General features: G+C 45.9%; 1 protein-coding gene across 1 annotated transcript in view; it reads right to left on the reverse strand.

The window, feature by feature from the left end:
• Nucleotides 1–11154, reverse strand: part of VCPIP1 (valosin containing protein interacting protein 1) — a 212955-nt gene extending 201801 nt beyond the window's left edge. The window contains exon 1 of the mRNA XM_069621134.1: nucleotides 8331–11154. Within this exon, the coding sequence (XP_069477235.1) occupies nucleotides 8331–10965 (2635 nt within the window). The 5' untranslated portion in view covers nucleotides 10966–11154. The remainder of the gene's footprint in view (nucleotides 1–8330) is intronic.
• Nucleotides 11155–11978: the final 824 nt, after the last annotated feature.

The following is an 11978-nucleotide window of genomic DNA, read 5'->3' on the forward strand; positions in this document are numbered from 1 at the left end:
TATATTCTGGCCCTGGAGCCCCTAGCAGTGTACCTTAGACAACAATATGACACGATAGGCATTGAGGTGGGGGGAGAGAAACACCTAATATCCTTATATGCTGACGATTTGCTATAATATCTGAAATATCCGGAGGAAAATCTTCAATATATTCTAGAGGTAATGGAAAGGTATGCAGAACTGTCCGGCACAGCGGTGAACCCCCAAAAATCGAGCATGTTCCCATTGGGTAGCTACAGAGGAACCCCTCTGGAGCGATTGCCAGTGTTGTCGGTACCATGGGTGGTTGGCTCCTTCCGCTACCTCGGAATAGATGTGTATCACACGGTAGAGGAGGAACATTTGCATAATACCGAGGTGGCTGTGGGAAAAATCTGTACAAGTATGAAGTTTTGGGAGAAGTTGCCGCTGGCGATGATGGGACGGGGGGCGATGCTCAAAATGGTGTTCCTGCCCAGGCTCTTACATTTTTTCAGCAATATTCCGTAAATGATACCTAAAAAGTTTTTTTGCCAAGCTGAACAGTATGTGCAGAGACTTCCTATGGCATGGCACTCGGAATAGAGTGGCGCTATGGAAGTTGCAGAACTTCTATGAAAGAGGGGGAATTAAGCTGCCAAATTATGAGGCCTATTATGTAGCTGGCCAGTTGCAATATGTGGCCAAATGGCTCTCTGATGAGGTAACTCCTGAATTTAGGCTGTTTGGACAGGACTGTACTCCGTTTTACCTAAAGGAAATTATTTGGTTGCCTAGACTTGAAATGAAGGAGCGCCCGGGTATGATGTTGCTTGGGTGGAAGATGTGGCGTAGAGTATGTCGACTGATGGAGAACCCATACCCATGTTCCCCGCAAGTGCCGCTGGTGGCCTTTGCAGGGAAAGACAAAAAACTAAGAATGATAATCAGGACCTACTGGGAGTCGGTTGGGCTGGTTACATTGGGAGATGTCTGGCAAGAGGGGGTCATTAAGGATTTTGAAGAATTAGGGGAAGAGGCAGGCTTGCACAGAGGCCAATATGTCATGTATCTACGGCTGGTGCAGATTATTCGTAAAACCTGGCCTGAGACTGTATTGGCGGAGGAGCCAGACGCCACCATGGAGACAATATATGACATGTCAGAAGGAGGGCACGAGATCTCTAGACTGTATGAGATGGTGATGACCCGGGTAGGGAAGGATTTGACGCATTTGAGGCTGGATTGGTAAACAGAGGTGGGAGCACAGATGACCGATGGGATGTGGGAGCGTGCTATGGGATACCACAAGGTGGTGTCCAGAAATGCCAGATTACAACAAATACAGTTGTACATAACGAACAGAGCCCACATGACCCCGATGAGAATATCTAAGTTTGTAAATGCGGGACGACAAGCGTGCCCAAAATGCGATAAGGAAGATGCTGATATGACACACATGTTCTGGTCTTGCCCAGTGATTGAGAGTTTTTGGGGGGAATTGGCACAAAAACTAGCAGACAAAGGGGTCACGCTCAATGTAGATATGGCCTGGGCCTGCCTGTTGGGAGGGTTTCCCAGACCACGGAATACTAAACATGTTGGGAAACTGAAGGACTTGGCATATGTGCTTGCAAAACGAAGGATTGCCACGGGCTGGAAGCAGTGCCATAAGCCACTGGTCGAGGTATGGTGGCGGGGTTTGCAAAAATGGGCGGAGGCTGAAACGGTGGTATGGCAGGAGGCGTGTAGCAAGTGGGGGGAAGAAGAAGCGAGTACCTTGCTAGCATGGAGAGTGTTAATAACAGGACTGTTTGGCATGATAACGGACTCTGCAGTCTCAGAAGAAAGCGATACCCTGCCACACACAGCAGAAACGGAATGAGGAAGATAAACAAGCTCTTGAGGGGGGAGGGATTGGGGGTGCAGTGGTGTTCATTTATTGATGTTCATGTGTTTTGTTGCAAATAACGCTGCTAGTTTGGTTTGTATTGTTTGTTTGGTTTAAAAAATAATAAAATATTTTTTTTTTAAAAAATAACATTCTGAGATTCAGACTAACCAAGATCGGGGGGAAACAGCTTCCAGGTCAAAGCAGCCCAACTCTGGAACTCCCTACCACATCATCTCAGGGCAGATCAATCCAACCCCAGGTTTAGACTCAGTTATATCAACTGGCTCAAGGCAAATGATAACTAAAAAAGAACATACCTGTGTATATTTTTCTTTGTATATTTGCCAGGTCTTACCTACTTTTGTAGAGCATACCCAGATACCCCCGGGTCCGGTGCGCATCATATAAATGAATAAACTAAACTACTGCTGCCAAGCTTCCAGCTCCTGCTTCTCTCCAGGACTCCCTCCTGCAGCCGCCTTTATGCCCCTCAGGCAAGTTAATTGGTTTTAGGTGCAGATCTCACACTGGATTGCCTGACCTCCCCGTAGGCTTTTAGGCGTGCCTGTCAGTTCTCTACCTCTGCATTCTTCTTTAGCACATGTAGTCCCTTTTTGGAAAATTAGATATTTTTACCTCTCTGGTTTGGCAAACAGCCATAAAAGGGCATGGTCACGGGTAAAGTTAAAAAGGGGTGCCTAGTCTGATTCCCCCATGCCCTGCGCCCCAGACACAGTGCCCCCCTTGCACGATCCTCCCGCGGTACACCACCACCAGGGTCGGGATCAGAGCACCTGCATTACTCTGGCCACATGAGCGGGGTCCCAGACCATGTTCCTGGGGGGAATTGCATTGGATTCTCCACACCCAGTTCATTGCACCAACGGACTGGTGTCCCAGTAGGCTCTTCTAGGCAAAGCAGCTGAGCAAATAAAGTCAGGTTTCATATCATATTTTAGCTGGCAGGCTGAGAGGCAAGTAAAGCATGGGAGTGGGGTGGGTGATCTCAACCATCTAGTTTCAGAAGCACCTCAAAACCTTCCTCTTTGCTTCTGCTTTCTCTCCCCTGTTGAATTCCTGGCTGAAACTGCACTGGTTTCCTGGCCACCCTTTCTGATCTCTGGCCCAGGCCCTGCCAATTGCACACCTGCAGTGCCTCCCTGGCAACCCCCGCACCTGGGGACTGTTATTCTGTATACCTACAGTCCCCTATCATCACTTATGTCTGGTCTTACCTTGCACTTGCCATCATCTGGCAGTTTTATTTATCTTATTATTCTAGTATCCCATGTACTGCACTCACCCCCCTCCCTACCCTCTTGCACTTTTCCCCTTTCTCCCTTCCCTTGCGCGATCTGAATGACACTCGGCCTAGTAAGATCGTTGTCCGTCTTCCCCGTTTCCCCCGCCGCGCCTCGAAACACTTGTGTATAGGCACATTATAAATGCTATATCATAAATCATATTTTTATTTGGATTTGTAAAGTGCACAGCAGCCCTGGGGCATCGGGGCTCTTGTTACATACATAGCTTAGTTACAAAAAAACATGATCATACATAATTTTACAGGCAAGGTGATATTGTACATATTTACAGAGATCGGGGTGGTTAGCAAATAGTTACATTTTACTGTGCGAGGAGTGAAAACAGTTTTCTACGAAAAGCTGGGATTGAGTTTTCTGCTCTGCTGTCTGTAGGTAGTGCGTTCCAGGATTTGGCAGCAATATATGGGAAGCCTAAGCCGCTGGGTTTAGCTCTATTGATGCGTGGGATGTTGAGTTGGTTAGTGTATTGTGAACTGGTGGGGTGTGTAGAGGAGGATTTGGAGGTAGTTTCATATAAGTATGAGGGTGCAGAGAGTGAAGCATTTGTGTGTGAGGGTGAGGATTCATATCATATCTGTGTCTTATAACACCTTGCTACTCTGATCTTTTTATGGGTAGATGTCATTTTTACCAGCGCGCTAAATTGCGGGTCTGAAACATACCCATATTATTCATTAGTCTAGTGACAGGCGCTTTTGTTTCTGCTAACTAGGATTGAGGCGCATACCTTGGAGTCAAACCACTTGTCTGTTACTCCAGAAGGTAAAACATCTTCCTAGTAGTCAGTGCATAGCATAACATGTGGCAGGTGCCCAAAAATACAAAAGAAATGTCAGACTGTTTTCCCTCGCAGGCAAACCTGTTCTGCGGCTGAACACGTTTACATGAAACAGACTCTAGAGATAGCTTAGACTCTGGTTCATCCAGCACGCATAAATGGTGCGGACTCTGGAGGCTTCCCAGACACACTGTGTTCTAGTTACACAACACAGTAAGCTTATTTAAGCTTTATGACCCCTCTGGGGTGCAGGTTACAGCTACTTGGAGTATATGTAAAGAATCCCCTGGACAAAAAGCATTCATTGTATTCATTTTCCAATTGTTATAGATCTACAACACAGGAAGTGAGGCAACACTTTCACTTCTCCCGTCCTGATGAAGACCATCACAATTTGAGCCAATAGAATACCATAGACCGAAACATTGTTGCGTCGACTTGTTTTTGTTTTAGTGTGCCAAAGAATGCATCATTTGTATTGTATATGTTTGAAGTACATTGACATTACAAGGTACGTCTGTATAAATGACAAGATGTCATTTTACATGTCATGAACTGTGTTAAATATGTATGTTTCTATGGGATAGTGTGAGACTTACTATACCATGATGGTGAATGATTTTTGTATACGATTTATATAAAATCATGCAATATTTGTGATAAAATATTTTGTAACGGATTCATTCCTTTATATGCTTTTTTTGTCCAGTTACACCCTGATCAACTGTGTTCTGCGATACTTCTCTGGGATAAAAACATGTACCGAGTGCCCCTTTTCATCTCTCCAACAAGCGTGGTCATTGACATGTACTGTGTTTTTAAAGGGTAGATGGCTTTCGGTGACTGTAGAGCTGGGAATGAAACTCGTTTTGTCTGCAGCTCCCACCATCTCTCGCCATTAAGAGTTGCGTTCTAAAATATCTGGCAATGCAAAGGTTACAGACTGTTACAGCGAGAACATGTGCAACCATGAAAATTGAAGGATTGCAAAAACCTAGGAACCGTCCTTTTACAAGGAAAAACACAGAAGTGGGGCGGGGGCAAACGTGCTAGTTATGCTTCCATAAAAAAAAAAAATTCAAAAAATGTTTAAACCCCCACATATTAATGAAGCTGCTGTACCATGTCACAAGACTGAAAAGTAGAACTACAGGTCAACGGATTCTTTGACTTTGGAAAAATGAATAATGCGTAGTTCACCGCTGCACTTGCCACGGCAAGCAACGGCACTTGTTAAACATTAGTGATGCATCACAATGTTCACATAAACCCGTCACTGGCTATTTTTCCCCTACCCATGGGACACAGCATTAGTACCGTCAATTGTTGGGGGTTTGGGACACTATCTTGCTTTTATGGACCCACCCATGGCATTTGATCGTGTCGATCAGCAGCCGCTATGGAACATTAGAGAAACTTAGGGCTCGGATCGAACATTCATCAAGAAATGATAAACCTGAAAACACTGCTGAAAATAAGAGCTTTATATACACCACATATCCATTTTTTAACACAATTAAGAGTCCGAAGTGCTGTAAGACCTGCTGTACGTCTCAAGTGCTTGTCTGTTTATCAGACGCTTGATATACCAGTATTTATAGTCAAGTCTTTTAGTGGTGATTGCATCAACGATGTTGCGACTCAATCTTTGTTGAGTATCATTAAGAATACTTACGAAGAGTTTTTTATGGGAAGCTATCCTATGATAAAAGATTTAATGTCCCCTGAAGAAGTTCTGCCATTGTTACACAAACATAAGGAAGAACGAAACATGTTGGGATTTGCTTGCACTGTATTGGAAACAGACATGACATTAAAACATTTAACTTTTTTTTCTACATTTTAATAGTCTCTGGTATTACTAGATGCGACAAATAAAACTAAAATATATCTGAAGTATTTAGATCTTGAATGCTGGATAGCAGACATGAGCGTTTTGCTCTCATTTTATTTCAATAAGTGTTTGGATTACTACTTGTATTAAATAAAAGGCACAATGCACATCGGTGGTAGCACAAGTCACTTTAGAGTGGATGTATAATTAATATTGTGACAACGAGTAGATGGATGTATGTATATTTTATCAGATATATTGTACACTAATAAAAATTGTTAAGATGCTGGCTCTCCTGAGTAGGTCATAGCTGTTGAATGATTAGAAATCAAGGGGTCATGTTAATGCCCTGCGAGTCTGAAATATAAATCCATCCTCCTAACAGTGCTGAGTTGTCTAGGGCTTCTTTTTTTCTAAAAGAATCTACTCATTCAGGCTGACCCTATATAACTATAAAATCCTGTTGTCCCTCACGTTGGAGCTCTCTCCGCCAACCATTCACTGGTGAGAATGGACTAGTAAGAAATGGTGTGCTGTGTGTATGTGGAAAATTGAGGTGTAGGGTGCCATGGTATGGCTGGCAACTTAGAACCAGAATTGTTTATGCCAGATATGTGGTGTACCCGCTAATACGGAGGAAAGGGAGCAAAGATTCAAGCCAACCATAAAAAGTAACATGCCACAATTCTACAAATACACGCAAACTACAATTTATCATTCGCCAAGAGTCAAATATCACTGGCCAATGGCAAGCGCAGAGGTTGCTTTTACACCAAGATAGTTTTGCTTGAGCACACAAGGGCCATCAATGGCATAGTTTCCATTTAACGTGGAGTTTTGTCACGGGCGCATGCTTGCTCCACTTCTTTTCAATTCCTTGTACAAAACCCTCTCAGCGGCTACAAAAGATACTCTACCGTTAGGCGCTATATGCCCGCTTTACCTTATGCTTATTGTGTTTTGATTGCATGCACTCTACAAGCCTTTCACATTTGAATTGGATGGCAGGCCTCATGCAAGTTATCAATTATGGTAATGTAGACGATAAGGGTGAATCTATCATTTTTAAAAAGGGGCAAAGGTGGAGCAAGTGGTGGATGTTAGTGCAGATATAAACACATTAAAATTGCACTCATATAAACAATCGCTAAGGTCATAAACTAGCACATCATTTGTAAAGCACACCAAGCCCTTAGGCATTTGGGCGCATTTCTTACATATGCATATGTTACGTAATTGCATACAGATTAATGATTTACAGTAAGTACAGTGAAAGTGCAAACAAAAAAAAAAAGGTTACAAGCGAAAAGTGCAGGTGGGACAACAATTTCTAAGTCTCGTTTTACAAAACATTCTGGTGTTTGGCCCTTGAAACCAATGACATTGGTCTTCAAAGTTAAAGCGTGCGCACTTGTTGCATTTGGGTTTATGCTGAACTTGCACATGCGGGCAGTGGAAAATCAATTAATTAAGGTATTTTGGGGGTGCCCGTTGCTGCTCAGATATTTCCCAATCATTTAAAAAACAGTGTCAACTATACTGAAGATAATATATTCTCAAACCAAGTAATGCAATAATTACAATTGTTATTTTATGACGCGCTTACTACCGGAGACCAGTTTCTAAGAGCGAGACCGGGATTCGGACATATATTGCTGCTATGCGTTGTCTTGCTTCCAAGACTAACGGGTGCCCTCGAGGTACTCTCCCGGCCCAATAAGCAAAATATATGGACCAATGAGGCTAAAGAAAGTATGCAGGGTTTAATCTCAAGCTATACCTTAGTCAACAAGTCAAAACATGTTATGGCAATATACATTTTATTTGCTGGTATGCAAATAGAGAAGGTATTCCTGTTGGTGCCAAAAGTAGAGGGACAAAGATGCAGGAGTTCTGAAATGTTTAAAGGGGAACTAAAGAAACTATTAACTAGTGTATAAATGTAATGCAGGCTAATATTTAAATTGGGCAGTCAGCTTGAACTAGCAGACGTATGCACCTAGGCTAAGATTTAACCTGGTAAGGCCATCGACAGTAGCTCGAAGGAAAGGGGATTTAATGAGCGCAGTGGTGCGGTTTGCCCAGAATATATTGAAATACAAATGCTCTCTGAATAGTTTTGCCCAAGATACACAGCCATTAGGAGGACACCAATTGCGCTTCTTAAACCCAGAGACTGTCATCAGTGCCACGCAGCTCTTTATTTTTATTGCTTGGTCGGAAAGATGTGCGTTTTGGGCTGTAAAGAGTTTTGTTGCAAAGGCTTGAGAAAACTAGTGATGTAGCCTTCTGCCAAGTTGTTATGTAATGTATGCGGGTATCTGGTCAATAAATTAGAATATATTTAGACCCAGAATATTAATCCCCATTGGGTCACAATAGGTATAATACTAAATGCATATATTAGAGCATAAACCCAAGAGCCCCCTACGCTGAGCCGTGTAAATATAAAAGACATTTCAGAAGCTCACCCATTTATTCAGACTGGCACGATTCAACGAGGCCAAACGTTAGAAAACAGCATTCATTTTTATATCTTACCCATTAGTGTGGCAAGTAGGCACAGCGAATACATTTCCTTGTCAATCTGTTCTTGAAGTTCCTTAGATATGGTGTTAGTCACTGCAACATCATCATGTTTCACGGCATGGGCTGAAGAAGGCTGGATAGGTTGTTCAGCCTTACCCTTTAATATTTCAATGGTTATCCGATCACCGTGCTGCAAAGGAACAGCCTCATTTTCCATACCATGCTTAGGAGGTAGCAGCTCTTTGGGAGGGAAGCCATAACGTATACTTTGCAAATAAGGGGGAATATCAAATTCTTTAGCAATTCCTTCCTGCAACTCCAAAAACGTCGTGGATGACTTGAGGGTAAGCATGGCCTGTCGACCGTCATTGGTTGTCATTCGGATCTTCTTTTCTTTCGTAGCAGTTGGGGAATATACAGCCTTCGTAGGCGTAGCGGGAGCGGAAGAAGGGCTATCGCGCATCATACCAGGTGAACCTGACCGAGGAGGCCCTTTCTGCTCTTGTTTCAAAGTATCAGTCTTACGTTTCTGCATCAACGACGCCTGTTCTGTGATATTCTGCTGTATTGTTCTCTCAGTTTTGCTCATAGTCAGCTCCTCTTTGTGCAGAGTTTTGCCTTTCTGTCCAGTGAGGATGATTTTTGTTGGGAGGGGGTTCTCCGCCTCCGGTCCATGTCCTAGATCCTCGAGTCGTGGAGCATGAGCACCATCGATTTTGACAGGTGTATAATCATCTGGGTTCTTCTTGGCAGTTTGGTGCAATATGGTATTGACAACTTTTTGTACCAGAATTTCGCTCCCAAATTCACCAGGAAAGTGCTTGGTCACTAACTTCATGGCAACATCATAGACATTGCTATTCAATGCCACGTCCGTTTCGTACTGAAACCAGTACACCGTCTCACGAACCACCCTTCCATTCCACTCTAGTGTGATGGGGAAGGCTTCTGGCAGGTTGTCGTACTCTTTCCCTTCCCAATAATGCTTGTACCCACAGCCACACTTTCCCCCAGTGGACCTGGTGTTAGTTCGGTCCCCGTCCAGGTAGACAATGGAAGAGTCGCCAAGAACACGGCGCACAGAAGTAGCGTGGCACCAACTGCAGGCATTCAAGTTGCTCTGGCTGTAGTCCGGCACTAGCACATCGTTGTCCACATCGTAGGAACATACAACGTTGTTAAGAGGAAAGCTATAGTTCTTGTCGGACCTCAGCTGGCCGTGGGTGCTCTTGGCGAGGTTGTAGAGTTTTCCTCCGGGCGACAGCCACTCGGGTGCCACATGGAGTTCGGAAAGCGCCCCACAAACCAGGCATCGGTGCAGCCGACATTCCTCCACCGCCTTCTTTGCAGCAGCGGTCACCTCCTCGGGATGGGCACCGATGACGCCGGTACGGCGGTAGAAGTAGTGATGCACATCGGACACCAGGCCAGGATGCACGCCGTGCTTCTCCATAAACACTTCCTCCATGGCAGCCACCAGTCGCAGCAAGTACTTGTCCTGCAGGCCACGATCACCACCTATCACGCAGCTGCCATCCTGCTCCAACTGGATGTAGGTGCACATTAGTTCCTGCGGTACCCCCCAAGCCTTGGGTAGCAGCTTGGCGGGAAGCCGGGGTAGCGCGGCACCCTTAACGCCCACCAGTGGGATGTAGTGGTTGCGCCCAGAACTGCTCCAAGCAATGCATATGGGCTTGTGCAGCTGCCCATCCTTGGCCCGACACTGCTCAGCGGGCACCAGGCCGGGGAGGAAAGTAGCCGAGTAGTCCCCGGGGCTACGCATGCCGCTTAGCGAATCCAACAGGATAACTGGTCTTCGTAGGACGTTGGCCAATCCAAAGACATGCACGTTGCGCAGGCCCAGGGGAACACCGTCAGGTGGCACGAATAAAGGGTCACATTCGCCCACAATGTCGGGCCACTCTGCAGCGTCGATAAAATCCTGCAGAAGTGCTCGGTAGCGTGCCAAGTTGCGCCGCAGGTGTGCCTGCAGGTTCTCTCTCAAAGCATGCCAGAAGAGCTCGCGCCCCACTAGGGCGCGTGACACCGCGTGCACCAGGCAGTGCCCGTCGCCGTCTACATGAACCGGCACCAGAGCCTCTCGCCCCCCATTAGCTCTGCGCACGGCCTCTAACGTGTCACGCAAATAGGACAAGCTGCCAGATCGGTCGCGGCCATAGCCCGCCGCCTCCACGTGCTCTGGCTCTATAAGGAAGGCCCGATCGGCAAGAAGTGCGCAGTCAAAGACGGGACCCTGGCCCATGTCGCGCAGTGGCTTAGCCTTGCCGGTGGCTTTGTCCATGCCATAGCGTGCCAGGATGGGGGAAAGTAGCTTGCAGTGGTAGTTACTCAGGCCCAAAACCTTGACTGGCTCGTTACTTCCACTCCCACCGCTGCCCCGAGTCCTAGCAGCACCGCTCACCCCTAGCAGTGCGTTACGCAACAAGTTGTGTAGCACGACATCTGGGTCCGTGACCTCCTCCACTCCACTGAGTTGCCGTTGCTCGTGCCGGCGGCCACACTCTGTGCACTCGATGCTGGCAGAGCCCTGCGCCGCCGGGAAGAAGAGCCTCGCCTGACACTTAGGATCCGGGCAGCTGCCAGAGAAGATGCGCCGGTCCTTCCGTTTGGGGCCAGGCTGGGCCATGACTTCAGCCACCCCTAGCGGGGCGCCCTCACCAGCTCATGACCCCCAGCCAAGCCTTTGTTTTGATTCCCCGTCCTCCAACGCGGAAGAGCCTCTATTTGCTTTTTCATGCCCAGTGTAGCCGTTGACAGACGTAACGGCCTTTCCCATCCGCCGGCAATACGCAAGCGCAGTGGGAACTTTTTTTCATTGGGAGTTGTAGTACTTGTGTGCAGCAAATGAGCTTGTGGACTGTTCCGTGCGGAAGCACTACGGACTACAAGAGCCGTGATGCAACTGCGTGGGAAATGTTTACATCACAATGCACGCTCTGAACTGTAGTGGGACGACTGATGAGTTCCCAGACACAGGAAAAGAAGAATAGAAGACACAGAACACCGAATTAAGTATTTCCGACGTATCATGACCAAGAAAACGCCAAAAAATGAACTTTGGGACAGTTCATCTTACAATTGTCGCAAAGTAAACCAACCACGATTTCCAAAAATCCGGTTAAAAAACAGTACGTTTTTGAAAAAGTCGTTGAGCCTATTTACTTTCAGTAATTCATATCATTGTAATCAAAGGAATATTGAATTGCACATTCATAGATGAAGTTCTAAAGAATTGATTACGGCAAAGCTTCCCGTAGATTTTATCTATCTGCAGCCAACTAGAAATGTAGCGAAACCGAGCATTCAGGTGTTCTAAATGATCCCTGCTTTATACTTGTACTGGGCTGGCGCATGACTTCCTGGTCCAAGTCTTTCTATTGTTTGCGTGAGCATTACCCAGCTGTTCACGTGACCTTCATGGATTTGTTGTGCTTCCTGTGTCGGTGTGCATGTGCAGTGCCCACAGTCTGTGGTCCTCCGTGCACGACATAGAATATACATGGCAAATTTTCACAGTGGAATCCAGTGTCACTTCTGCGTTGCCCCACTAACCCTGCCCCCTCAAAAATGTGGATAATTTTCAAAGCAATACTCGCCACTTTAAAAGGACGTAATGATCTTATTAATTCCAGGCAATCT

The sequence above is a fragment of the Ambystoma mexicanum genome, chromosome 5q (assembly GCF_040938575.1).
Source record: "Ambystoma mexicanum isolate Mex_15411 chromosome 5q, UKY_AmexF1_1, whole genome shotgun sequence".
In the NCBI taxonomy this organism is placed as follows: domain Eukaryota; kingdom Metazoa; phylum Chordata; class Amphibia; order Caudata; family Ambystomatidae; genus Ambystoma; species Ambystoma mexicanum.